Genomic DNA, 27,344 nt, shown 5'->3' with positions numbered 1-27,344 from the left:
GTCTCTCTATCTCTCTCCCTCTCTGTCTCCCCTTTCTTCTTGATTTCTGGCTGTCTCTATCCAATAAATAAAGATAATAATCACAACAACAATAAAAGAAATGTTATTTAAAAAAAAAAATCGGTGGTGCTGAGTTAACCTGTAGGTCAAGTCCAGTCTTCTGTTGGCCTTGGTGTAAGAGGCTTTTTCTTCTTGGTGTTGAGTCTTGTGTGGGCTTTCAGGTCTGGGTTGATTCCTGAATGGAGGCCGAGAGAGGAAGTAACTGACTGCCTGCTCGACTTGACGAAGATAAAACCAGTGCCTTACATCAGACTGGTGTGTCTGCTGCCTCTTTTCTTGGAAGATGTGCCACCCTTGACCTTTTGTTCTGTTTGTGCTCCTGCCTTTTATTCCTTGCGATTGACAAATGAGCCTGGCACCCTTAGCCTCCCAGTAAACAGATTAATTAATGCAGTTCCCAGAAACATCACCTAATGGTCATGCTTCTCATTAGTCATGAAAAAGACAGTCTTTCAAACCACGGTGTCCTTGCAGCCTTAATGAGGACTTTGGACCCATGGGGCTGCTACCAGCATCTTTCCTCTTCCTTGTTTGGCCAGTCTCTATGGTACACACTTCCTGTGCTGCCTTACTGTGTTGGCACAGCTCCTGGATCCATGCATAACCGTGTCACTTCCCATGTCACCCTCATAGGCTTTCAAAAGGAAAAAGAAATCAGGTGCCCTGAGTTCTAATTGACACGCAATCCAGTACATATATTGAAAGTGTAAAGTGTGACAAGTATTGACAAGAGTGGGTACTTGTGAACCCATCCTGCCAACCTGGGTAATGAGCCTACCCAGAGCTTCCTTTCCTGCTCTTTTGTGATTCATCTCTCCTGCCTCTGAGCTGCCTCTCAGCCACCGGCAGCCATGCTCTGCTGGCATAGATCAGTTCTAGAGTTTTCTATAAATAGAATCATGCAGTGTGTGCTTTTTTTTTTTTTTTTTAATGTGAGTGTGTTATACTTGACATAATCTTACTGCATTATTTCCTTTTTGCTGCTTTTATCCACCAACCATTCTTTCCTCCCTTAAGTAGCCGAGCCATATTTCATCATATAATATTCCAGATGTTTTATTTGTTCATTTTTGTCCCTTTTTTTTGCCACTAATGTTATCACTAGAGCTTTGTGCCTGCGTGACACCACTGTTCCCAGTGGCGGTTTCTTCTTGGTCTTCTTATTCATTTATTTATTGGTTAGTACAAAGAGAAATTAAGAGGAGGGAGAGCGAGAGAGAGAGAGAGAGAGAGAGATTTCCAGCTCTGCTTCCTCACTGCTGAAGCTTTCTGCCTGCAGGTGGAGACTGGGGGCTTGAACCTGGTTCCTTGTGCATGCTAACCTAGCCTCTTTTTTTTTTTTTACTTGGGAGGACAGTGAGAAATTGAGAGGGGAGAGGGAGAGAAAGAGGGAGAGAAAGAGACAGCCTTTCGGCCCTGCCTTACCACTCATGAAACTCCCACCTGCAAGAGGAAACCAGGAGCTTGAACCTGGGTCCTTGCACATGGTAACCTGTTTGCTCTACCAGACTTGCTATCACCCAAGCTTCTTTCTTTTTAATAAAGAGTGAGAGACAGAAGTATAGAAGCAGAGAGAAGGGGGAGGTCGGGCGGTGGCGCAGTGGGTTAAGCTCACATGGCACGAAGCACAAGGACCGGCTTAAGGATCCCAGTTCGAGCCCCCGGCTCCCCACCTGCAGGGGAGTCGCTTCACAGGCGGTGAAGCAGGTCTGCAGTGTCTGTCTTTCTCTCCCCCTCTCTGTCTTCCCGTCTTCTCTCCATTTCTCTCTGTCCTATCCAACAGTGATGGCATAAACAACAACAATAATATTGTAGTTACCTACAACAATAAAACAACAAGGGCAACAAAAGGGAAAATAATAATAATAGTAATAATAATAAAAGAAGCAGAGAGAAGGTGGAGGTCGGGCAGTGGAGCAGTGGGTTAAGCTCACATGGCATGAAGCATAAGGACTGGCTTAAGGATCCCAGTTCGAGCCCCCGGCTCCCCACCTGCAGGGGAGTCGCTTCACAGGCGGTGAAGCAGGTCTGCAGTGTCTGTCTTTCTCCCCCCCCCTCTGTCTTCCTGTCTTCTCTCCATTTCTCTCTGTCCTATCCAACAGTGACGGTATAAACAACAACAATAATATTGTAGTTACCTACAACAATAAAACAACAAGGGCAACAAGAGGGAAAATAATAATAATAATAATAAAAGAAGCAGAGAGAAGGAGACACTCTTGCAGCTCTGAAACTTGCTGTCTGCATTGTAATGTGAGTGCTTAACAAGGTGCACCAGTGCCTGGCCCCTCATTTTTGTCTTTTTCTTTATACTGTTTAAGAATAAGGTGCAGGCTTGGTACTGTTCTCTACTCTAGCTTTAAATAGACTGCTTTGGGTTCTTTTTTTTCCTTCTTTTCTCTACTTTTCTTTTCATTTCTTTTCTCTTCTATGTTCAGACTGCTTGGTGAGTTCATGTTTTTCCTCTCTGGGATGATCATGCTGTCCAGTTGAAATATAGTTTGATTCCTCCCTTTTGTTTGGAATGATACACAACTCCTGAATTAGCTCCCTCATTATTAAGGACTCTGAAATCCCTGTGAAAGACCAGCAGCTTGTCAGTTCATCCGGGAAGGAGCCACTGTGAAGCTTGAGGAGCATGAATAGAGACAGACCCTGGAACACGCGGTTCTAACGGAAAGTAGATAACGCTCATGATATGCCTTGCCAGCCTATTGCTGGGGGCTGTTAGTCACCAAAAGAGATTAGCTCACAGAACTTCTGTATGAGAGTGACTTTGTTTTCCTGGAAAGAGACTGATGCTTTTATTCTTTTAACAAGTCCCATTAGCGTGGTCACCCTTTGAAATATGATTTAGATTGCCCCCTAACCACCACCCCCCGTTTCCCTGATCGTCACTTTACTGGCTTATTGCAGAATGTGGCATCTTCCATCCTGTCCATCCTGTAAGACAGCTAGCTGGTGCACCTTGAGTTTTCTGGGCCCGAGGGCTTCTCCCAGCAATGGAGTTGGCTTCTGGTTTGTTGGATTGTCGGTGTTTGCTCCCATACCCAGTCCTGTAGACGTCCGCTATAACTGCTTGGTATAAAATCCTTATTGTGCGTTTGGCTGGAAATAGACAGACTGGTGAAGATGTTCCAAGTGTGTGGCACAGAGTGCTAGTCTGCTGTTAAAAAATATCCTGGGGGAGTTGGGCTGTAGCGCAACGGGTTAAGCGCACGTGGTGCAAAGCACAAGGACCGGCGTAAGGATTCCGCTTCGAGCCCCCGGCTCCCTACCTGCAGGGGAGTTGCTTCACAGGCGGTGACGCAGGTCTTCAGGTGTCTTTCTCTCCCTCTCTCTGTCTTCCCCTCCTCTCTCCATTTCTCTCTGTCCTATCCAACACTAATAACTACAACAATAAAATAACAAAGGCAACAAAAGGGAATAAATAAATAAATAAGTAAATATTAAAAAAATATTCTGATGCTAATGTAGAATGGTGAGCAGTTAAGTTTTTATAACAATATAATACAGTATAACCTAAGTCTTTTTTTGTCTTCTTTTTTTAACACCAGAGCACTGATCAGCTCTGGTTTATGGTGGTGCAGGGGACTGAACCTGGGACTTTGGAGCCTCAGGCTTAACAGTCTGCGTAACTACTATGCTATCTACCCCTGCCAAGTCATTTTTAAAAAAATGTGGTGACAGGGAATGAACCAGAGGTGTTACACATGTGTGACATTACTAAGTGATGTGTCTAGGACAATTTTTTTAAAGTTTTCTGGATTGGGGGTCGGGTGGTGGCACAGTGGGTTAAGCGCATGTGGTGCAAAGCGCAGGGACCGGCGTAGGGATCCCAGTTTGAGCCCCCGGCTCCCCACCTGCAGGGGAGTCGCTTCACAGGTGGTGGAGCAGGTCTGCAGGTGTCTGTCTTTCTCTCCTCCCTCTCTGTCTTCCCCTCCTCTCTCCATTCCTCTCTGTCCTATCCAACAACAGACGACATCAACGATGGCAATAATAATAACCACAATGAGGCTACAACAACAAGGGCAACAAAAGGGGAAAAAATGGCCTCCAGGAGCGGTGGATTCATGGTGCAGGCACTGAGCCCAGCAATAACCCTGGAAGAAAAAAAAAATTTTTCTGGATGTTGAAAAAGAGAAAGACAGGAGGGGCTGGGCGGTAGTGCAGCTGGTTAAGTGCGCTGAGCGCAGTGTGCACGGATGAGCCTAAGGACCCCAGTTTGAGCCCCTGGCTCCCCACCTGCAGGGAGGGGGGTCGATTCATAAATGGTGAAGCATATCTGCAGTTGTCTGTCTTTCTCTTCCCCCTGTCTTCCCCTCCTCTCTCTATTTCTTTCTGTTCTATCCAACAACAATGACAGCAATAAGAACAATAATAATAATGACGATGATAAACAACAAGGGCAACAAAAAGGGAAAAAATAGCCTCCAGGAGCAGTGGATTTGTGTGGGCACCAAACACCAGTGATCATCCTGGAGGAAGAGAGAGAGAGAGAGAGAGAGAGAGAGAGAGAAAGGAGACAACCACCATACTTTCCCACCATCCACAGTTTCCTCAGTAATGTCATTTAATTCAACTCTAACTGGTGCTCTTTTTTTTTTTTCTCTTTTTAAAAAATATTTATTTATTGTGGAGGAGAACCACAGTACTGCCCAACTCCAGAATAAGGCAGTGACACGTGTTGAACCCGTGGTCTCTGAAGCCCCCAGCATAGGAGTCTGTGCTCCAGTAGGCTGTGCTATCTTCCCAGTGCCCCAGTGCTCTTCCTCCTCATTCTCCCCCCCCCCCCCCTCTCTCTCTCTCTCTCAGGACTTTGGAGCTTCATGCATGGGAATCTCTTTGTATAACTGTTATGTTTTCTCCCATGCCTGCCCTTCCTTTCTTCCTACCGTGTTTCCCTCCATCCTTCCATCCTTCTGCCTTTACCAGTGTTATAATGATAGGATATTGAAAGTGGTAATCCTTGAGGACCTCCTATGCTTCCATCGCTTTTTCTTTTTTTCCTCCAGGGTTATCTCTGGGGCTTGGTGCCAACACTATAAATCTACTGCTCCTGGCAGCATTTTGTCCTTTTTATTTTTATTGGATAGGACAAAGAGAAGTTGAGCGAGAAAGGTAGACACCCGCAGACTTGCTTCACTGCTTGTGAAGTGCCCCACCTCCCATGCAGCTGGGAAGCCAGGGGCTCGAACCTGGATTCTTGTGTGGGCCCTTGTACTTAGTACTACGTGTGTTTTACTGGGTGTGCCACTGCTCAGCCCCCTTGTGCATTCATCTTCATGTTTGCATTTGTATAAAATGTGTAGGAGAAGAAGAGCCCCACCTCAGACGTGATACTTTTCTAATAGGGAAGACAGCCCCCAGTACTCCGCTCCCCACCCTCTCCTCCCCCAAGAGGGTGCAGACTGGGGAGGCTCCCTATGGCCAGACTGTCTCTTTCTTCCCCTCCTCCTCCTCCTCCTCCTCCTCCTCCTCCTTCTCCTTCTCCTTCTCCTTCTCCTTCTTCCTCCTCCTCCTCCTTATTTTTCTCCTTCTTCTCCTTCTTTTAAATTTTTTTATTGCCACTAGGGTAATCACTAAGTCTTGATGCCTACAGGACAAATCTACCTCTCTTGATGACCTTTTTTTTTTTTTTTTCCAATTTGGATAGAGACAGAGATGAATTGAGAAGGAAGGAGAAATAGACAAGAGAGAGAGATACTTCATGAGGTGTCTTCTTCATGAGCTTCAGAGCTTCCTCCCTGCAGGTGGGAACTGGGGGCTTGAACCCGGGTCTTTATGCACAGTAATGCCTGTGCTCCACTAGGTGCACCATTGCCCAGCTTCTTTTCTTTATTGGATAGAGACAGAGAAATTGAGAGGAAAAGGGAGGGAGAGAGAGAGAGAGAGAGAAGAGAGAGACCGAGACCAAGACCTGCAGCACTGCTTCACCGTTTGTGAAGCTTCCCTCCCTCTCCACAGGTGAGAACTGGGGGCTTGAACCCAGGTCCTTATGCATGGTAACATGTGCACTCAACCAGATGCACCACCACCCAGGCTTCCAAACTCGTTTCTCTTTGTAATGAGCATGTTCTTCTTGCTTGGATGAGCTCCTTACATGAGGCAGTGCTGATGAGGGTGAAGCCAGGAAGCTGTGTTTTCTATTTTTGGGAAGTGTCTGCATTTTCTGACCTTTATTTGGTCTGTCACTTCTTACCTGCCGACAGGAGCTAGGGAGAGAGCTCAGATTCCTGTCTCTTCCCAAATGCCATGTGTGTTTGCTCACTAACCCGCCAACGTAAATCTGGAGACATAAACCCAGCAAACTGTTAATTACTAAGAAGGCAAAATCCAGGGCCCAAGTGCCTTCTAGCAGGTCACCAGGGTGTGACAGATTTCAGCAGTGTTGGGGGTCTGACACTTCTGTGAGTTTCCTGCTGGCTGTCCTGGGTGAGGAGAGAAATGAACTAATTGTGCGTTTTCTCCTTCATTGCAGAAAGTGCTGTTCTCTCTCGGGGGGTCCTTTCTGTACTATGCTGACCGCTTCAAGCTCTACAGTGCCTTCTGCGCCAGCCACACGAAAGTCCCCAAGGTCCTTGTGAAAGGTGAGGCCTCAGAGAGCCGGGTGGGGGTGGTGTGTCTATTGTCAATCTATGTTTTTCCCTGGGGCTTTGGGCCAGAAGTCAGCCATGTCCTTCCTGTATGTTCTGACAAGTCACAGGTGAGGACACTGGCTGATGAAATGTATCCTTATCTCAGATGAATGGTTTTGTCAATTTATGTAGAATGAAAATCTTTTTAAAATACATATTTTTATTTATTTATTATTGGCTAGAGACAGAGAAATTGAGAGGGGAAGGGGAGATAAAGAGGGAGAGAGAGACCGAGAGACACCTGCAGCTCTGCTTTACCACTCGTGAAGCTTTCCCCCTGCAGGTGGGGACCAAGGCCTTGAACCTGGGCCCTTGCGCACTGTAATGTGTGTGCTTAATCAGGTGCACCACCGCCTCCCCCTTCCCCATCATCCCTCCCTCACCTGGCTTTGCTCCCAGGTGAGAGATGACAGCCACCACTGTCACCACTCATGCTGTTTCATGATGCTAGACAATCAATCGCTCGACTTGCAGTAGTCTTTCGCACAGAACAGGGCAGAATTCTCTGCCCACAAACTCCTTTCCTTCTGTATGTAGGGAGAGATAATAGCTCTTTCTGAGTTTCCAGAAAGTCATTTTGCCTTTTTATTTTTTTTAATCTTTCATCTTTCTCTCTTTTTAAAAAAATCTTTCAGGGGGTCGGTCGGGTGGTAGTGCAGCAGGTTAAGTTTACGTGGCATGAAGTGCAAAGACCGATACAAGGATCCCGGTTTGAACACCCGGCTCCCCACCTGCAGCGGCGTCAGTTCACAGGCAGTGAAGCAGGTCTGCAGGTGTCTATCTTTCTATCCCCTCTCTATCTGCCCCTTCTCTCTTTATTTCTCTCTGTCCTATCTAACAACAATAACAACAACAATAATAACCACAACAATGATAAACAACAAGGGCAACAAAAGGGAAAAACTAGCCTCCAAGAGCAGTGGATTCATAGTGCAGGTACTGAACCCCAACAATAACCCTGGAGGCAAAAAATATCTTTTATTTATTGTTGTATAGAGACAGAGAGGGAAGGGAGAAATAGAGAGGGAGAGAGACAGAGAGACTCCTGCAGCCCTGCTTCACCACTTGTGAAGCTTCCCCCTGCAGGTGGGCATCAAGGACTTGAACCTGGGTCTTAACCAGGTACACCACTGCCTGGCAATAAACAAATCTCTTTAAAAAAGTGTATATATATATTTTACCAGAGCACTGCTCAGCTTTGGTTTATGGCGGTACAGAAGATTGAATCTGGGACTTTGGAGTCTCCAGCATGAGAGTCTCTTTGCATAACCATTATGCTAACTTCCTCCACCCCTAAAACATTTTTTCCTTTCTTTTTTTAACCCCCCTTTTTTGTTGCCCTTACTGTTACCCTTGTTGCTGTTATTATTGTTGTTGTTGTCATTGCTGTTGTTGTTGGATAGGACAGAGAGAAATGGAGAGAGGAGGGGAAGACAGAGAGGAGGAGAGAAAGGTAGACATCTGCAGACCTGCTTCACCACCCTTGAAGCAACCCCCCTGCAGGTGGGGAGCTGGGGCCTTGAACTGGGATCCTCACACTGGTCCTTGCACCTCGTGCCATGTGCTTAACCCGCTGCACTACTGCCTGGCCCCTTTTTCCTTTATTTTATTTATTTGATAGAGCCAGAGAAATTGAGAGGGAGGGAGGGAGGGAGGGAGAGAGAGAGAGAGAGAGAGAGAGACCTGCAGCACTGCTTCACTACATATGAAGAAGCTGTTCCCTGCAGGTGGGACCTGGGGGGCCTTGGGAGCAACTGCTGGTCAAGTCCCTGGATATGTACATACTTTACACTGCCTGTGTTGGCGGCTAGAGAAAGCTCACTGGGTGTAATTCAGAACCTATTTTCAGATCTACCATGAGCTATTCTGATACCTTGCCTGTACCTATATGATAAAAGCCCCTGCCCTAGATAACGGCAGACTTCATACTTCCTGCCCTGCTGCAGAGTTCTGTCTAACTCAGCACAAACATTCCGCAGGGCACCTGGGGATTTCCCCGGCCTCTTCTCTGACCTTGACAATGGCTGCACACATGCTGTGTCAGTCATAATGTCATGTCTCTCTGGGTTTTCTTTCTAAAGTGGGACAGAACTTTGTGAGACTGTGAACAACTGTAGAGAGCTTTTTTTTTTTTTCCAAGACATTTACTTGGGTACTGAGGATATCCTTTTATGATATGATTTTATTGTTTTTTAAATTTCTTTATTGGGGAATTAATGTTTTACATTCAACAGTAAATACAATAGTTTGTACATACATAACATTTCTCCATTTTCCATATAACAATACAACCCCCACTAGGTCCTCTGTCATCCTTTTTGGACCTGTATTCTCCCCCGCCACCCACCCCAGAGTCTTCTACTTTGGTGCAATATGAGAGCTCTTCTTTGAGTTGAAAAGATATACTTCTCACAGTTCTCTGGGCAGTTTATGTTATTTATTTCATTTTTTGATAGGACAGAGAGAAATTGAGAGGAGAAACAATAATGTTAATAAATACATAATCATAGTATATGTTTATTATTTATTATTATTTGAACCTGAAACATAAGGATGTCATCTTTCCAAGACTATTCCATTAATTTTTTAAAAAAAATTTTAGTTTTTATTTACATTTTTAGTTAATTAATTTATTTACCAGAGCACTGCTCAGCTCTGGCTTATGGTGGTCTGAGAGATTGAACCTGAGACCTCAGAACGCCAAGCCTGAGAGTCTGTTTGCATAACTATTATGCTATTTCCCCCCACTTTCCAAACCTATATTTTAAAACATTTTTTTAAATGGCCAACTGAACCAAGAAGATGAAAAGAACTTTTTGAGAACAAAAAGTCCCCTGCCTATGACTCTCTCCAGAACTGATTTATTTATCAACATAAGAGAACGCGTGAACTAGAGCAGCACTCTGGTACACGCTGTGCCTAGGGTTGAACTTGGAGCCTTACTCTTTTAAGTCCAGTGTTCTCGCCAGTCTGCTGAAGCAGAGTTGTTGGGTGAAAGGACTGGGGCCATACTTCTGCACTTAAAGATGGCGGTGGTGATGGGTTCCTCAGCCCCTGCGAGAGGTGGACAGGCGCCAGGGTACAGGGTCATCACTACTGGTTTTCTCTCTCTTCCAAGATTAGCTCTTGAACAGAGGAGCTGTGTGTGTTGATTTTTTAAAAAAATATATTTATTTATTCCCTTTTGTTGCTCTTGTTTTATTATTGTAGTAGTAGTTGTTGTTGTTGTCGTCGTTGTTGGATAGGACAGAGAGAAATGGAGAGAGGAGGGGGAGACAGAGAAGGGCAGAGAAAGACAGACACCTGCAGACCTGCTTCACCGCCTGTGAAGCGACTCCCCTGCAGGTGGGGAGCCGGGGGCTCGAACCGGGATCCTTAAGCCGGCGGTCTTTGCACTTCGTACCACATGAGCTTAACCCACAGCGCTACCGCCTGACTCCCTTGTCTTGATTTTTTTTCTTCTTGTTTTTTTTTGTTTTTGTGATGCCTGGGCTTCTTACATGCCTAATTCCACTACTCCTAGGCTGACTTGTTTCATTCTTTGGATTTCAGAGAGAGCTAGAGAGAGAGAGAGTGCTGGCGCTCCCTCTGCTGCTGTGGTCCTCTCTTATGGTGCTGGGACTCAAGCCAGGGCCTCACACCTGGCTAAGCTGCACTTTATCCAAAGAGCTGTCTTTCTGACCCTTCTTTCTTTATTTTTGGGAAGATTTATTCAGTTATTTATTTGACACGAGAGTTGTTATTGAGGTTTGTTGCCTGTACGACGCTGCCACTCCTGGTGGCCTCCTCCACCCCCTTTTTTTCTTTTAATATTTTAAAAGAAATTTTAAAAATCTTATTTACTGTTGCATAGAGATAGAGGGAAATTGAAAGGGAAGGGGGAGATAGAGAAGGAAAGAGACAGAGAGACACCTGCAGCCCTGCCTCACCACTTGCGAAGCTTTCCCCCTGCAGGTGGGGACCAGGGGCTGGAACCTGGGTCCTTGTGCACTGTAACATATGCATTCAACTAGATATACCACTATATCCCCCTCATTTTTTTCTGCTCTCTTTCTCTTTTCTTCATATCTATCTATCTGGTTTAATTTTTTTTTAATTATCTTTTTTTATTTGGATAGAGACAGAAATCAAGAGGGTAGGGGGAAATAGAGAGGGAGAGAGACAGAGAGACACCTGCAGCCCTGCTTCACCACTCGCAAAGCTTTCTCCCTGCATATGGGGACTGGGGTGGGGGGCTCGAACCCTGGTCCTTGTGCATTGTAACATGTGCACCCAATTAGGTGCACTACCACCTGGCCCCTCTCTTTATCTGTTTAATGATTTACTGTACAATTGTTGACACATAGATACAAACCCTTATCTCCCTACGATAGGCATCTAAAGACATTGATCTCTTCCATCCTCTGTTCTTTTTTTCTTTCTTTCTGAGAGAGGGTGGGAGACAGGGAGATGGAGAGACATCTGCAGCACTGCTCCACCGTTTCTGAAGCTTCCGCCCTGCAGGTGGGGGCTGGGGGCTTGAACCTGAGTCCTTGCACATGGTAAGGTGTGCCCCACTGAGTATACCCTCCACCTGTCCCCTTAATTTGATTTAGTTCATATGAGCTAGAGAGCGAGCACAAGAGCCCCAGAGCCCCACTGTGGTATGTGCAGCCCTGGGGATTGAACCGGGAACCTCAGGCAGGCCAGTCCTGCACTCCATCAACTGAGTCATCCCTCCTGATTTTCCTGTCCACATGGTCTGAGCCATCCATGCACAGGTGATAGGGTAGGGTGGGGAGAGTCCTTGGGTGGTGCCATACTGACAGCCTCCCCTGATCCCCCTTCCAGCCAAGACGGACCCGGCTCTCAAGGCGTTCCTGGATGCCCAGAACCCAAAGCAGCAGCACTCGTCCACCCTGGAGTCGTACCTCATCAAGCCCATCCAGAGGATCCTCAAATACCCACTCTTGCTGAGGGAGCTGTTTGCCCTGACAGACGTGGACAGTGAGGAACACTACCACCTGGACGGTGAGCCCCCTCTCTCCCTCCCGGGGGGAATCTCCCTTGAAACTCACTCCCCCCCCTTACCGCAACCCAGCATGGTCTCCTCTAATCGCCTCCTGTGGCCTCTCGCCTGCCAGTGGCCATCAAGACCATGAACAAGGTTGCCAGTCACATCAACGAGATGCAGAAGATCCACGAGGAGTTTGGAGCTGTGTTCGACCAACTGATTGCTGAGCAGACGGGGGAGAAGAAAGAGGTGAGGTGTCCCCCTGTCCGGCCTCATGCCCGCCGGTCTGTGTGTTGGCTGGTGGCTTCTGGTTTTGCTCTAGGATGAACGTGAGCATGAATGTCCCTTGTCATAAGTGTGGTTCAAGGTTAAAGCTATACCCGCATTAGAAGAGTAAATAGGGCGGGGGTAGATAGCATAATGGTTATGCAAACAGACTCTTATGCCTGAGGCTCCATCAAGTCCCAGGTTCAGTCCCCCGCACCACCATAAGCCAGAGCAGAGCAGTGCTCTGGTAAAAAAAAAATAAAGAAAATAATAATAATAATAATAATAATGAAGGGGGTCAGGTGGTAGTGCAGCAGGTTAAGCACACATGCCACAAAATACAAGGACCAGATTAAGGATCCTGGTTCAAGCCCCCAGCTCCCCGCCTGCAGGGCAGTTGCTTCACAAGCAGTGAAGCAGGTCTGCAGGTGTCTGTCTTTCTCTCCCCCTCTCTTCCTTCCCCATCTCTCTTCATTTCTCTCTGTCCTATCCAACAATGACAGCAGTGACAACAACAATAATAACCACAACAACAATAAACAACAAGGGCAACAAAAGGAAAATAATAGCCTCCAGGAGCAGTGGATTCGTAGTGCAGGCACTGAGCCCCAGCGATAACCCTGGAGGGAAAGAAAAAGGAGAAGAAGTCTGTGTGGCTATTCAGTAGATATTTGTGGAATGAATGAATATTTCTGTGACTCTTGGTCTTTCAATTTATTTTACTTTGGCCTTAGGGGGAAAGAAACTTTTTTTTCCCTAGCTTTATTTGATAGGACAGAGGGAAATTGAGAAGGGAAGGTGACTTAGAGAGGGAGAGAATAAAAGAGACACCTGCAGCCCTGCTTAACCGCTCTTGAAGCCTCCCTCCTTCGGGTCACGTGTGGGGTCTTGAACCCCGCTCCTTGTGCATAGTAATATGTTGTTCTTCCCGGGCTATGTCGTTTTCACCGGGCTGGCTTCACGGGCGGGTAACAGAGGACCAGGGACTCATGGTTGAGCTGTAGGCAGTATCTCTTTATTCATGCAGGACACAGCACAATCTAAGACGAGCTAAGCTAAACTCAAGGTACCGTAAAACTCACAATGCTGTCTTTATATATATACTTGCCAAGTAGGGTGGAAACAGGATGTGACATAGAGAGGGTGGAGAGAAAATTGACTGGTGAAAATCAGAGTGTGACAAGGAGGGGGCAGAGCAGGCGAGAATCCTATCACTGAACCACAAATGCCCTGGAGGGAGGGTGGTGCTTGTTAACAGTGATTATGTAAATAGAATGAAGTGGTTATGTAAATAGAATAGTGTTAAGCAGGGGGGATTTAAACCAAATGAAACAGAAGGGGTCTCATGCATGCCAACAGTAATATGTGCAGTCAGTTGGGTGCACCCCCCACTTTTGCTTTTTAATTTTTATTTATGTATTTATTTGCCTCCAGGGTTATTGCTAGGGCTTAGTGCCTGCACTAGGAATCCAGTGCTGCTGGAGGCCATTTTTTCCATTTTTATTGGCTAGGATGGAGAGAAATTGAGGGGGGAGGGGAAGATAGAGAAGGGGAGAGAAAGATAGACACCTGCAGACCCGCTTCTGCTTATGAAACGACCCCCTCCCCGCAGGTAGGGAGCTGGGGACTCGAACTGGATCCTTACGTGGGTCCTTGAACTTTGTACTATGTGCGCTTAACCTGGTGCACACCACCGCACGTGCCCCCCCTACTTTTGCCTTTCTTATTTCAATTTTTTAATTATCTTTATATATTGGATAGAGATAGCCAGAAATCAAGAGGGAAGGGGGTGATAGGGTGAGAGACACCTGCGGCCCTGCTTCACCACCTGCAAAGCTTCCCCCCTGCAGGTGGGGACTGGGGCTCAAACCCAGGACCTTGCGCACTGTAATTAATATGTGTGCTCAACCAAGTGTGCACCACTCATCTCCTTTTTGCCTTTTTTATGTGATATGCCTGAGCTACATACATCCCCAACTAAATCTTTTTGTTGTTATTGTTAAGTCTTCCCTGGAAAACAACTTAGAAGCAACAGTCACAGGAACTGACGGGCCTGGGCAATGACTTCCAGTAAACTGTGAGATGTGTTTGGGTGACAGAATTCCTGTTGATAACCCCCAGGATGAATCAGAGGAGTTTGCTGTATAATCTCCAGCCAGGACTTTCTACATCCTGTGTTTGCTGGAACCTATTGTTTTAGGCTTTTGTTTCTATCCCGGGGGAAGGGAAAAGAGGGAACACTTGAAAGAAATGACTGCTGAGACCCTGGAGGAGGGTCAAAGGAAGCAGGTGGGCTGAGCTGGGTTGTTTAGTCTGGAGGTGAAGGGTCAGTCTCCTGTCTGGATGTGCAGTACATTATTATTCAGGCTTTGTGAGACAGAGGCTTCTGGACTGTTTAGAAGTAATTCCTAGAAAGAGGTACAAAGCATGGCATCTCACATTGCTGTAAAAGTAGACACACAGGACAGAAGAAATACCTCACTTGGATAGAAATACCTCACTGTGCTTTTGCCTTGTGTGTGACCCAAGTTTGAGCCTGGCCCCCGACCACACTGAAGAAAGCTTTGGTGCTGTGAGTCTCTTTCACTTTATCTTTTTTTTTTTTTTAATTTTTTATTATTAGATAGAAACAAAGAAATTGAGAGGTGAAGGGAAAACAGAGAGGGAGAGAGACAGAGACACTTGTAACCCTACTTCACCGCTTGTGAAGTTTCCCTCCTGCAGGTGGGGGCCAGGGGCTTGAACCTGGGTCCTTGTGCACTGTAATGTGCTGCTGCCTGGCCTCTCATTCTCTCTGTCTGAAAAAAGAAAATAGATACACAATGTTGGAGCTTCAGTGAGTGCTGCCTGTTTTTTCTACAGTGAGGCCCTAGATTCAGTCCCTGACACATGAGAGCACCATGTCCAAGAATGGTGGGTCTTCTTGGCTGGTGTTTTCTCTCCCTATCCCTCCATCCTCAGAAATATATAAAAATATGGAAGGGGGAATTAGCTCAGGCGTGAAGCTCAGGGTTTAAGAAGTTCATGTACTGCAAACACAAAAGAAAGAACGAATGCATGCTAAAGATTCATTTTGTTTGTATGACGTGAAGAAAGCAGATGGGGAAAATGAACATTTGATTAATGAAATGGAAATCGTTGTATGACTTGTCCACGGAGACAGACTGGGCTTCCTGTTGCTGGTGCTAGTCAAGTAGGAGCTCAGATTGGACACAATTTGCATGTTACCTGCAATTTAGAGACTCAGAAAGGCACAGTGATGGGAGCTGGTGGGCCAGGACAGCTTGCTATGGAGGATACGGAAACTAATTTTTGGTAATTGAATCAGAGTACAAAAAAGATGGATTTGGTGCTCATTTTCTTGAAAACTAGCCTTTCTTTCCCTTATTTCCTTCCTTCCTTCCTTCCTTCCTCTCTCCCTTCCCTTCCCCTTCTCCCTCCCCCTCCCCTCTTCCCTTTCCTTCCTTCCTTCCTTCCTTCCATTTTTGTCATCAGAGTTAATGCTGTGACTAGTCTCTGCACGATGAATTCACAGCTCCCAGCAGCCATTTTCTTTTTCTTTTTTTTTTATTTTACTTGATAGGACAAAGAAAAATTAGATAGAGAATTTGAGAGGGGACAGAGAGATAGAAAGAGAAAGAGAGACATCTGCAGACCTGTTTCACCACTTGTGAAGCTGCACCCCCACACACACACACACACAGGTGGAGGCCAGGGACTTGAACCTGGGTCCTTGCACACGGCAATGTGTGCGCTCATCCAGGTGTGCCACTGCCCGACCCTCAAAAACTTTTCTACGAAGACCTTTGTATGCTTGTTAATGAGCAAGGCAAAATGCAAGAATGACTAAAAGGACACCCATCTGTGGTCTCCAAATGCAGAATCAGCTTGCTGAATGTTGGGGGCCTGTTTTGATTTAGAATATTATGTAGGCGGCCAGAGACATAGCTCAGCAGGTAGGGTATATACCAGCTCAGGATCACCTAGTCTAGGGAGGTGCTGTACACTGGAGGAGACTCTAGTTCTGTGGTATCTCTCTCTTTCTCTGTCTCTCTCAGTAAAAAATCTGCTCAATCCTGGTTCAAGCCCCCGGCTCCCCACCTGCAGGGGAGTCACTTCACAGGCGGTGAAGCAGGTCTGCAGGTGTCTGTCTTTCTCTCCTCCTCTTTGTCTTCCCCTCCTCTCTCCATTTCTTTCTGTCCTATCCAACAATAATGATGTCAGTAACAACAACAATAACCACAACAATGTTAAACAACAAGGGCAACAAAAGGGAAAATAAATAAATATTTTTAAAAAATTTAAAAAAATATCAGCCTGGGAGTCGGCTGTAGCGCAGCGGGTTAAGCGCAGGTGGCGCAAAGCACAAGGACCGGCATAAGGATCCTGGTTCGAACCCCGGCTCCCCACCTGCAGGGGAGTCGCTTCATAGGCGGTGAAGCAGGTCTGCAGGTGTCTATCTTTCTCTCCTCCTCTCTGTCTTCCCCTCCTCTCTCCATTTCTCTCTGTCCTATCCAACAACGACGACAACAACAATAATAACTACAACAATAAAACAACAAGGGCAACAAAAGGGAATAAATAAATAAAATAAATATTAAAAAAAAATCAGCCTGAGCAGTGAAATGATACATCTTCAAGGCTCCAGCTCAGCCCCCTCTGAAAATCACATGGATGTATCTATCTATACTGGAGTCAGTTACTACATTAAAAAAAATTTTTTTATTATCTTTATTTATTGGATAGAGAAAGCCAGAAATCAAGAGGGAAGGGGGAGACAGGGAGAGAGAGACAGAGAGACGCCTGCAGCCCTGCTTCACCACTCAAAAGGCTTTCCCCTCACAGATGGGGAGGACCTGGGGCTCGAACCGGCACTCTTGAGCACTGTAACATGTGCGCTCAACCAGGTGCGCTGCCACCCGGTCCCGTCAGTTACTACATTAAAAAAAATAATATGGGAGTCGGGCGGTAGCGCAGCGGGTTAAGCGCAGGTGGCGCTAAGCACAAGGACCAGCGGAAGGATCCCGGTTCGAGCCCCCGGCTCCCCACCTGCAGGGGAGTCGCTTCACAGGCAGTAAAGCAGGTCTGCAGGTGTCTATCTTTCTCTCCCCCTCTCTGTCTTTCCCTCCTCTCTCCATTTCTCTCTGTCCTATCCAATAACGACATCAATAATAACTACAACAATAAAAAAACAAGGGCAACAAAAGGAATAAATAAATAAAATTAAAAAAAAATATATTATTTATTTATTATTGTATAGAGACAGAGAGAGAAATTGAGAGGGTAGGGGAGATAGAGCAGGAGAGAGGGGCCAGGCAGTGTCTCACCTGGTTAATCACACACATTGCAGTGCACAGGGACCTGGTTTAAAGCTCCTGTCCCTACCTGCAAAGGGAAAGCTTCATGAGTGGATTAAATGCGTCTTGGTTAATTTGTGCCTGAAACACTGGTAGGTTGATGAACAGAGATCAGAGGTAAAATGACTCGATGTTTTTAAGGACAGCATTTTCATGAATTAGCCTGCTGGACTTCAAAGCGCCCTAAGAATCTGACTGACTGTAACTCCCTCCCTGCTCCCTCCCCTGAGTAATTCATTTCTCCCCTTCTCCCCTCCTCCCCGATCCATCCTGGTTTCTAGGTGGCAGATCTGAGCATGGGGGACCTGCTTTTGCACACCACAGTGATATGGCCAAACCCACCCTCCTCACTGGGGAAGTGGAAGAAGGAGCCAGAATTGGCAGCTTTTGGTATGTTCCAGAAAAGGGGCTGGTTGGGCATGGGGGTGAGTTAGGGGCAGGGAGGGAAGCTGAACTCCTCCTCCTCCTTCTCCTTCTCCCACTCCTTCTTTTTTGAGAGCAGCTGGACGATTCTTCTACTACTATTACTACTTCTCCTCCTCCTCCTCTCACTCCTTCTCCTCCTCCTCCTCCTTCTACTCTTCCTCTTTCTTTTTCTTCTCCTCTTCCCTCTCCTCCTCCATTTTGAGGGAAATTGGACCCTTCTACTATTTCTCTTTCTCCTCCTCCTCCTCCTTCTACTTCTTTTTTGCCTCCAGGGTCATTGCTGAAGCTCGGTGCCTGCACCACAAATCCACTGCTCCTAGAGGCGCCCCCCCCCCATTTTGTTGCCTTGTTGTTGTCGTTGCCATTGATGTTTTTGCTGCTGGATAGGACAGAGAGAAATTGAGAGAGGAAGGGAGAGAAAGACAGACACCTGCAGACCTGCTTCACCGCCTATGAAGCGACCCTTCAGGTGGAGAGCCGGGGGCTCAAACCCGGATCCTTACATTGGTCCTTGCGCTTCGCGCCATGTGTACTTAACCCACTGCGCTATCACCCAGTCCCCCTTATTCTTGTTCTTATTCCTCTCCTCCTTTTTCTCCTCCTCCCATTCCTCCTTCCCCTCCTGCTTTTTCTCCTCCTTCTCTTCTCTTCCTACTCCTTCATTTTCTTCTCCTCCTTCTTCTTCTTCAGCTTCTTCTTTTCAAAATAAGGTTGTCTCTTTTCTGAAGCAGAACTTTGTAAAATATGGTGAATGACACCCATCCACCCATTGCAAATATTGTATAAACCTCCATGGGGGTGGAGGGGAGAATGACTTTGTCATAGTTCACAACAGCTGTAAACTTACAGTCTGGGATTATTTACTTATTAAACGTTTTATTTATTTAAACTTTTAAAAATATTATTTATTCCCTTTTATTGCCCTTGTTTTTTATTGCTATAGTTACTATTGATGTTGTTGATAATGTTGGATAGGACAGAGGGAAATGGAGAGAAGGGGGGAAGACAGAGAGGGGGAGAGAAAGACAGACACCTGCAGACCTGCTTCACCACCTGTGAAGTGACTCCCCTGCAGGTGGGGAGCTGGGGGCTCGAACCAGGATCCTTAATCTGGTCCTTGTGCTTCACGCCACGTGCACTTAACCCACTGTGCTACCGCCCGACTCCCGTTTTGTTTGTCTTTTATAGAGACAGAGAGAAATTGGAGAGGGAAGGGAGGATAGAGAGGGAGAGAGATAGACATCTGCAGACCTGCCTCACTGCTCGTGAAGCTTCTCCCCTGCAGGTGGAGGGGGGCCGAGGGCTTGAATTTGGGCCCTTGTGCATTGTGAGTGTGTCTGCTCAACCATTTACACCATCACTCAGCCCCAAATTCTTTCTTGATTTTCTTGCTGCCATTCTGAAATCTTTCTTGAATGAAGAGCCATATGAAACTAGGGAACATCAAGACAATACAGCCTGTTTCTGAGAGACCCAACTCTCCTTGACTTTTTGTTGCTGGAATTAAGGACAGTAGTGTTTCACTGCCCTTCCAGGGCTCCCTGGGATGCCTTCCTCTCTGTGGAAGGGCCTATTTCACTGCATACCCAAGGCCTGCCAAGGCACAGTTGCCTGTGAATGATTCATTGTTTAATCATCTCCCCCAGAGGCATGCAGCTGCCACACTTGGGAAGGTCATGTGACTGTTGTTGTCACGTGCTTTCCAAGAGAGGAGAAGTTATGTGAGGACCCTGGGAACTGTGCAGTTTAGGCGAGCAGGTGGGAGCAATGATATCTCTGAGTTGGAAACAGTTGCTCCCAGCTCCCACTTTAAAAAAAAAAAATTTATTTATTTATTCTCTTTTGTTGCCCTTGTTGTTTTATTGTTGTAATTATTATTGTTGTTGTTATTGATGTTGTTGTTGTTGGATAAGACAGAAATGGAGAGAGGAGGGGAAGACAGAGAGGGGGAGAGAAAGACAGACACCTGCAGACCTGCTTCACCGCCTATGAAGCAACTCCTTGCAGGTGGGGAGCCAGGGGCTTGAACCGGGATCCTTACACCAGTCCTTGCGCTTTGTACCACATGTGCTTAACCCGCTGGCTACCGCCTGACTCCCCCCCCCCCAACTCCCACTTTTAGGCTGTTATATTTATTTATTTGTTTGTTTATTTATTTCTGGGGCTTGGTGCCAGCACTATGAATCCTCTGCTCCTCGTGGCCATTTTTTTAGACAGGACAGAGAAAATGAGAGGAGGGGGATGGAGAGAGAGAGAGAGAGAGAGAGAGACCTGCAGACTTACTTTACTGTTTGTGAAGCTTCCCACTGCAAGTGGGGTGCTGGGGCAGTAGTGCATCAGGTGAATTGCAGTTGACGCAAAGCACAAGGACCCAAGGACCAGCGTGAGGATCCAGTTCGAGTCCCCGGCTCTCCACCTACAGGGGAGTCACTTCACAAGTGGTGAAGCAGCTCTGCAGGTTTCTGTCTTTCTCTCCCCCTCTCTGTCTTCCCCTCCTCTCTCCATTTCTCTCTGTCCTATCCAACAATGACGACATCAACAACAGCAATTATAACTACGACAATAAAACAACAAGGGCAACAAAAGGGAATAAATTAACAATTTTTTTTTAAAGAGTGGCCTTTTTGAAATGGGCAGTTTTTGATGGAGGTGGGTGGCTTGGGCAGGGGGTGAGAGTATTTGGCTTTTCGGTTTTGCGGTGCGTCTCTTACATACTTCCCTCTTGGGATAATCTGGGAGCCCCTTGGAGCTTCCTGGTAGGTTGGGTTTTTTTTTTTTTTTTAATTACTATTTATTTATTTAGACAGAGATAGAAATAGAGAGGGAAGGGGAGCTAGAGCGAGAGAAAGGAAGGCATCTGGAGCACTGCTTCATCACTCTCGAAACTTCCCCACTGCAGGTGGGGACCAGGAGCTTGAACCAGTGTCCTTGTGCATTGTAACATGTGTGTTCAACCAGATGTGCCACTGGCCAGCCCTGGCCATTTATGGGATGAAGGATCCTGAAATCAGTCCCCTAGGCCATCTCCCTCTCTTTCATGCTGGCCTGAAGTTCTAGAAGTTTATTATGAGAATTTTTCATGACTCCCTCCTAGATGTTACCGACCTCCCTTAGCTAGCAGTAAAGTGACAGAGGAATGAATGATGAGAGAGTAGGGGCTAGTAGACTTTTTCTCTTTAAATTTAAATTTTATTTATTTATTTGATAGAAACAGAGAGAAATTGGGAGTCGGGCAGTAGTGCAGCAGGTTAAGCGCACGTGGCAGGCACTGCTTCACCACTTGACAAGCTTCCCCTGCAGGTGGGAACCAGGGGCTTGAACCTGGATCCTCTCACACTGTGACATGTGTGCTCAACCAGGTGTGCCACTACCCACACCCATCAGCAGACTTTTTGTACAATGAGTCGCGTGGTAGATAATTTCAGCTTCACAGGCCAAGAGACCACCTGTAGCCCAGAGAAACTATGACAATGTCTTAGTAACTGCATATGTGCTAGAAGTCTGTTCTAAATAGGTGCCTGACCTGGTGTATCATCAACCTGTGATATAAGAAGGTTCAGGAAAAGGATGGTTTTGAGGTTTGTTGTAATTTGCTGCAGGGCTAAGAAGGTGAATTGTGTGTGTGTGTGTGTGTGTGTGTGTGTATTTCACTGTTACATCTATGCCCTGCTTCATGGCTTGTTTAGAATAGGGAAGTATGAGCTGGCTATTTTTTTTGGGGGGGGTCCCCTGCCCCCAGACACTGTTCTGGTTATAAAGGAAGCTGTACCTCCAACCTCAGTGTTTATGGTAAGCCACCCCCATGGAAGTCATAGTCCGTACACTGGAAGATGCCCAGGCCTCTGATAGGCCAGCTGGGCCTTCAGGATACTTAGCAGAGAGAAAGAGAAAGGAAAGGACAACAGTGGGAGAGCTGAGTTAAAGCAAACTGCTCACCTCATAATGCATTTACTTGTACACCCCAGTCCTTAGTGGCGGGGTGTTTGATGGTCTCAGTGTGATTTCAGTGTAGCGAGGCAGGACTCTGCCTTAGCGACATGCCTTTTGCAGTGAGGAAGTGGGGGCCTGTGAAGAAAGTAGGTTAATCACCATCAAACTGACAGCTCTTGGTAAAAAAAATTCGGTTTGGGTTGAAGCTGCCAATCTCAGGAAACAGTGCGGCTTTCTTCTGAAAAGGAGCTGGGCCCACTGTAAGCCAGCAGCTTGTGCGTCAGGGCCAATGAGTGTCACCTTTCAATGAAAAGGGGAAATTTACTTGCCTGGGCTTTCACCTTGCTGGGTAGTGGATCTCCACTTTGTTTAGATACCGTGAGGTTACTTCAGACACTGGGAGTTTGGAAGGTCAAAGCCACACCTGGAGAGATTTGACTACCTGTGGGGTCCAGGGAGTGACACTCTCCCCAAGGGGGAAGGGAGAGGTGGGATTGTCTCGGGATAGGTTCATTCTAGCCCTCCCACTGTAATTCAAGATGGCTGATGCCCAGCTTATTGGAAGCAGGTCAGTCACCCCCTTTATTGCCAAGGCAGCCAGAGCATTGAGCTGTGATTTCACAGCCTCATGAGACTAAGTTCACTGGGCAGCCTTTTCTGGCTGGATTCTCTTAGAAGGAACAGTTCTCCTGGCCACTGTGATTTCTGCAGGCTTCCAGGTAAAAATGTCTGCCTTCATGAGGAGTTGGCAGGACTCCCTCAGGCCAGTGGGAACTTCTGAGAAGGCTTCCACTCTCTTCTCTGGGATTCTTTTTTTTTTTTTTTTTTTTTACACTACCAACATAGTTTATTACTGGGGCTTACTGCCTAATATGATAAATTCATTGCTCTCTTTCCCCCCCCTTCATTATTTTTTTGATTGCAGTGGAGAGAAATTGAGAAGAAAGGGGGGTTGGTTAGAGAGGGAGAGAGGAATAGAGACCTGCAACACTGCTTCAGCTCTTATGAAGTTTCCCCACCACCACCCTCCCCTGCCTCATGGATGGGGACCGGGTGTTGAGCCCAGATCTTTGGGCATAATAGCACATCTGCTGTACTGAGTGTATCACCACCCTCCTCTGGGATTCTTGAGGTGGTTACACTTTGAATGGACTCCATGTCTGGCCTCCAGACGGGAGGCTGACCCATCCTAAGATGGGGAGAACGTTGAGGTCGGTATTTTGGTGTGTGTCAGAGCTCTCTTCCCTTTTGTTGCTGTGTCTGTTCTCTGCGGCCACTTCAGAACCAATGGAGCTAGCCGTGCTTGGGGTGAGAGCACACAGCAGGTGAAACCTTGATGCAGGGACCAGCAACAGGCTGGGCCCACATGTCCAGACCTGGGCGCCAAGTCTTTCCCCTCAAGAGGGAATCCAAATCACTGGGTGTTAGGGTCCAGAAGGCATGCAGTGGTGGTGTAACTGACTTGCTTGCCTGAGGTCCCAGTATGGCAGGACGGAGTGGTACTCTCATCTTCTTCTCTGTCTCTCAAATAAATGCTTTTGAAAATAAATCCCTGAGTGTTAAGTCCTTGGCATTGTTTCAGGAATTCTGTGGAAGATGATGCAAATTCCAATACATTTCTCCACCTCTTCACACAATGTGATATTCCTTTTTTTTAAAACAAAAAATATCTTTATTTATTGGATAAAAACTGCCAGAAATCAAGGGGGTAAAGGGAGATAGTGAGGGAGAGAGAAAGAGAGAGACACCTGCAGCACTGATTTACCAGTTGCAAAGCTTTCCCTCTATAGGTGGGGATTGGGGGCATGAACCAGGGTCCTTGTACACTGTAACATGTGCACTCAACCCCAAATGTGCGAATATTCTTTGTGCAACTAAATATAGCATGATATAATGATAAAACGGAATATGCATTAGTATAGTCCAAGTACAGCTTTTTTTTAATTGTTGTTATTGATGTTGTCGTCATTGGATAGGACAGAGAGAAATGGAGAGAGGAGGGGAAGACAGAGAGGAGGAGAGAAAGATAGACACCTGCAGACCTGCTTCACCACCTGTGAAGCGATTTCCCTGCAGGTGGGGAGCCAGGGGCTCGAACCAGGATCCTTACGCTGGTCTTTGTGCTTTGCACCATGTGCGCTTAACCCACTACGCTACCGCCCAACTCCCCAAGTACAGCTTCTAAAGAGCTCATTGGGATTCGATTTGTGTGGAAGAAGTATGATTGCATTTTCCATTAGAAACTAATCTTCCTTTTTCAGAGTTGAAAATGTGAGTTAAATTCCTGGACTTCTGAACCTTCTGTGTGTGAATACTTTTAACTCAGTGTGCATAAGTGTAAATAACTTTATAAAATATTTTATTAATGTTATTTACTTATTGTGGATAGAGACAGAGAGAAATTGAGAGAGAAGGGGGAGAGAGAGAGAGAGAGAGAGAGACACCTACAACACTGCTTCATTGCTTGTGAAGCTTCTCCCATGCAGGCGGGGACTGGGGACTGGAACCCAGGTTCTGCGCATGGAACTAGGCATGCTCAGCCAGATTGTGAATCACCTTAAGCACTTGTCCCACTGTTATTATTAACGCTGCTGAGCTAGCACCTTTTGTTTCAACATCTGCCCTCGGAAGTTCTCCATTTGATTATAGCCTAGTCCGGATGATGGTGTTTGATCAAGGTTTCCATTGGGGGTGGTGGGGTTGGGCCTAGTGTTTCCACTCCTTTTGGCACTGTCTGTTTATTTCAAACCTGGGAAATTTTGTCTCTGTGGGGTTTTGAGTTTTTCAGATGTGATGAATGGACATGGGAGGTGAAGTGGGAGTTGGAGAGGGGCACGAGAGTGCCCTGTCTCTTTCGTAACCAGTTTGTCACCACAAGGGACTTGAAAGGAAGAGGGAAAGCCCATGCTTTACGTGCCATAACTGCCTTTACTGTGTTTTATCATTTTTTTCCAGTCTTCAAAACAGCTGTGGTCCTTGTGTATAAAGACGGTTCCAAACAGAAGAAGAAACTCGTAAGATTTCTTATTTAACTCACAATTTGCAAGTATCTCCCTGTCTGTCTGCTTCCCAGCTAGAGCTCTGTAATTGAAATTCTCCAGTTGCCTCGTCTAGATTCCTATTTCCTTTGTTCCTTTTCTGAAGCGTTGCTAAGGATTCAGGGAAATAGCTCATCTTGCTTTCTTCCGGACAGACTCCGAGCTTAGAGCTTGAGACCAGAGGCCAGGAGGTAGCTCTGCCCAGACAGCATTCATGTCCTAGCGTTCAGACCCCCAACAATGTGAGGCAGCACCGTGGACAGCACCAAGGGAAGTCTACAAATGATGGAGTGGAGGATGGGCATCTCTCCCCTACTCTGAAAAATAGAACAATGCTGTCAGTACACATGCACAGGACCTGACTACTATATTAAATATAAAGTAATAATAATACTTAGAACCTGTAGCTGTTGGGCTAGAACCTTCTTGACACCATTTTTCTTTTTAATTTTTTTTAATTATCTTTTATTTATTTATTGGATAGAGACAGCCGGAAATCGAGAGGGAAGGGGGAGAGAGGGAGAGAGACACCTGCAGCCCTTCTTCACCACTCACAAAGCTTCCCCCCTGCAGGTGGGGATCAGGGACTCAAACCCAAGTCCTCCTTGCACTGCACAACAACATGTGTGCTCAACCAGGTGCACTACCACTCGGTCCTGACACAATATTTTCTTTCCTACTTCTTCTTGTCCCTCTTTCTTTCCTCCTTTCTTTTATTTATTTATTTTAAACTTTTTTTTTAATTTGTCTTTATTTGTTTATTGAAGACAGCCAGAAATCAAGAGGGACGGGGAGATAGAGAGGGAGAGAGACAGAGAGACACCTGCAACATGGATTCACCACTTGCAAAGCTTTCTCCTCCTGCAGGTGGGGACCAGGAGCTCAAACCTGGGTCCTTGTGCATTAAAACATGTGTGCTCAACCAGGTGTGCCACCACCCGGCCTCTTTCTTCCTTCCTGTGTCTCTTCTTTGGTTGCTGGAGTTGGTAGCCAACTTAACTTGTCCTCATTCATGTATACTTCATATCATGTGGCCTATCTTTTTCTGCTGGTTGAACAGACGTGACCAGGGTGCTAAAGATCTTCAGATGAGTGAAGGGGTTCCAGTGTCAACGGTTTAGAAACTGGGGGTGGGGAGGGGAGTGTCTGGTCCCAGCTAGTAGCCCTGCTTCTCATGCCTGTGCCCTCTCTTCTGCAGGGAGGGTCCCACCGGCTCTCCATTTATGAGGACTGGGACCCCTTCCGATTCCGGCACATGATTCCTACCGAAGCCCTGCAGGTTCGAGCTTTGGCAAGCGCGGGTGAGTGCTGGAGTGTGCCCACTGAGGTTTCTGCCAGGGCCTGCGTGCCTGAGTAGTGTATTCGAAGCTACCCTCCCACCACATTTCTTTTGCTTAGTGCTCATTTCCCCCACCTCTCCTCTGCTTCTTACTTACCTAACCCCTCATAAAAATATAGTTGGCCCTTCAAGAGTGCAGGAGCTCAAGATGCCCTTATGCAGAACCTCTGCCTGCCTATGGTAGAGTCCGCCACCTCCTCTCAGCATCCTGACCAGGGGTTCAACCAGCTGATATCAGTGGTTCAGGTGTCAGCTGGGTTTGCATGAAGGAAAGTCAGTGAAAGAGAGGCCTTCATGGTAACTTTAAATACAATTCTGGTTCTTCTGTGATACATTTAGAATAATATTCCAGTGAGTCACATCTGAGCATCTGTGGCTTTTTCCTTTGGCAAAGAAGAATTCTTGGCGATCATGAGCAGATAATGCCCATGTAAATAACTCACTTATTTTTAAAACCCTACATCTTGGGGGGGGGGTGGTATGGGGGACCACAAAAGCCTACCTGAAGCACAAGAAAGCCACCTTTTAATTAAAAAAAATTTTTTTTTTTAATCAGTGCACTACTCATCTCTGGTCTACGGTGGTGCAGGGGATTGAACCTGGGACTTCGGAGCCTCAGGCATAAGAGTGTCATTACATAACCATTGTGCTGTTGGCCCCCACCCAGCAAGAAAGCCATTGAAGACAGAGTTTACTCCCCCACCTCCACTCTTGGAAGTTTTTCAATTCTTTGTGAAAGTGTGACAGCTTTGGAAATGCCATTTTTTTCTCTGTCTTTTTGTCTTTAACCCAATACAAGCAGTGACATGAGTTGGTAGACAATGATAAGTAGACTGAGTGTAATCAGATGACACATTACGCACAGGTGACATGTCCCTATCGGGTACTGGGCAAAATAAAATAAAATAAAATAAAATAAAAAGCAGTGTTTTCATTTTCTTGACTGTCTCTCTGTAGTTAGGTTCTTCTTTTTTTTAATTTCTTTTATTTTTTACTTTAGACTTTAAAATTTTTATTTATTTATTTATGTGATAGAGACAGCCAGAAATCAAGAGGGAAGGGGTGATAGAGAGGGAGAGAGACAGAGAGACACCTAGAACACTGCTTCCCCACTCTCAAAGCTTTCTCCCTGCAGTTGGGGACCGGGGGCTTGAACCTGGGTCCTTGCACGTGTAACATGTGCACTCAACCAGGTGCACCATTACCCAGCCCCCTCTAGTTATATAGAAAGAAGGCCTTGGAGGGCTTAGTTGGAGGCTGCTGTAGGGAGGAGCCTTTGGCAATGGCTGCCCTGGG

General features: G+C 46.4%; 1 protein-coding gene and 1 long non-coding RNA gene across 8 annotated transcripts in view; one reads left to right on the top strand and one right to left on the bottom strand.

Moving 5' to 3' along the window:
- Positions 1 to 27,344, bottom strand: part of LOC132540491 (uncharacterized) — a 493,968-nt gene that overhangs the window by 214,145 nt on the left and 252,479 nt on the right. The gene's annotated exons all lie outside the window — the stretch shown is intronic.
- The window catches only part of TIAM1 (TIAM Rac1 associated GEF 1), a 447,258-nt gene that overhangs the window by 406,998 nt on the left and 12,916 nt on the right, over positions 1 to 27,344 (top strand). For all 7 annotated transcript variants that reach the window (XM_060198601.1, XM_060198598.1, XM_060198600.1 and 4 more), the window contains 6 exons: positions 6,542 to 6,650; positions 11,529 to 11,708; positions 11,822 to 11,940; positions 17,597 to 17,705; positions 24,627 to 24,685; positions 25,908 to 26,010. In XM_060198601.1, coding sequence (XP_060054584.1) covers positions 6,542 to 6,650; positions 11,529 to 11,708; positions 11,822 to 11,940; positions 17,597 to 17,705; positions 24,627 to 24,685; positions 25,908 to 26,010 — 679 coding nt within the window. The remainder of the gene's footprint in view (positions 1 to 6,541; positions 6,651 to 11,528; positions 11,709 to 11,821; positions 11,941 to 17,596; positions 17,706 to 24,626; positions 24,686 to 25,907; positions 26,011 to 27,344) is intronic.

This window comes from Erinaceus europaeus, chromosome 9, assembly GCF_950295315.1.
Source record: "Erinaceus europaeus chromosome 9, mEriEur2.1, whole genome shotgun sequence".
In the NCBI taxonomy this organism is placed as follows: domain Eukaryota; kingdom Metazoa; phylum Chordata; class Mammalia; order Eulipotyphla; family Erinaceidae; genus Erinaceus; species Erinaceus europaeus.
The sequence above is the reverse complement of the archived record's forward strand: the minus strand, read 5'-3'. Positions and strand labels throughout refer to the sequence as shown.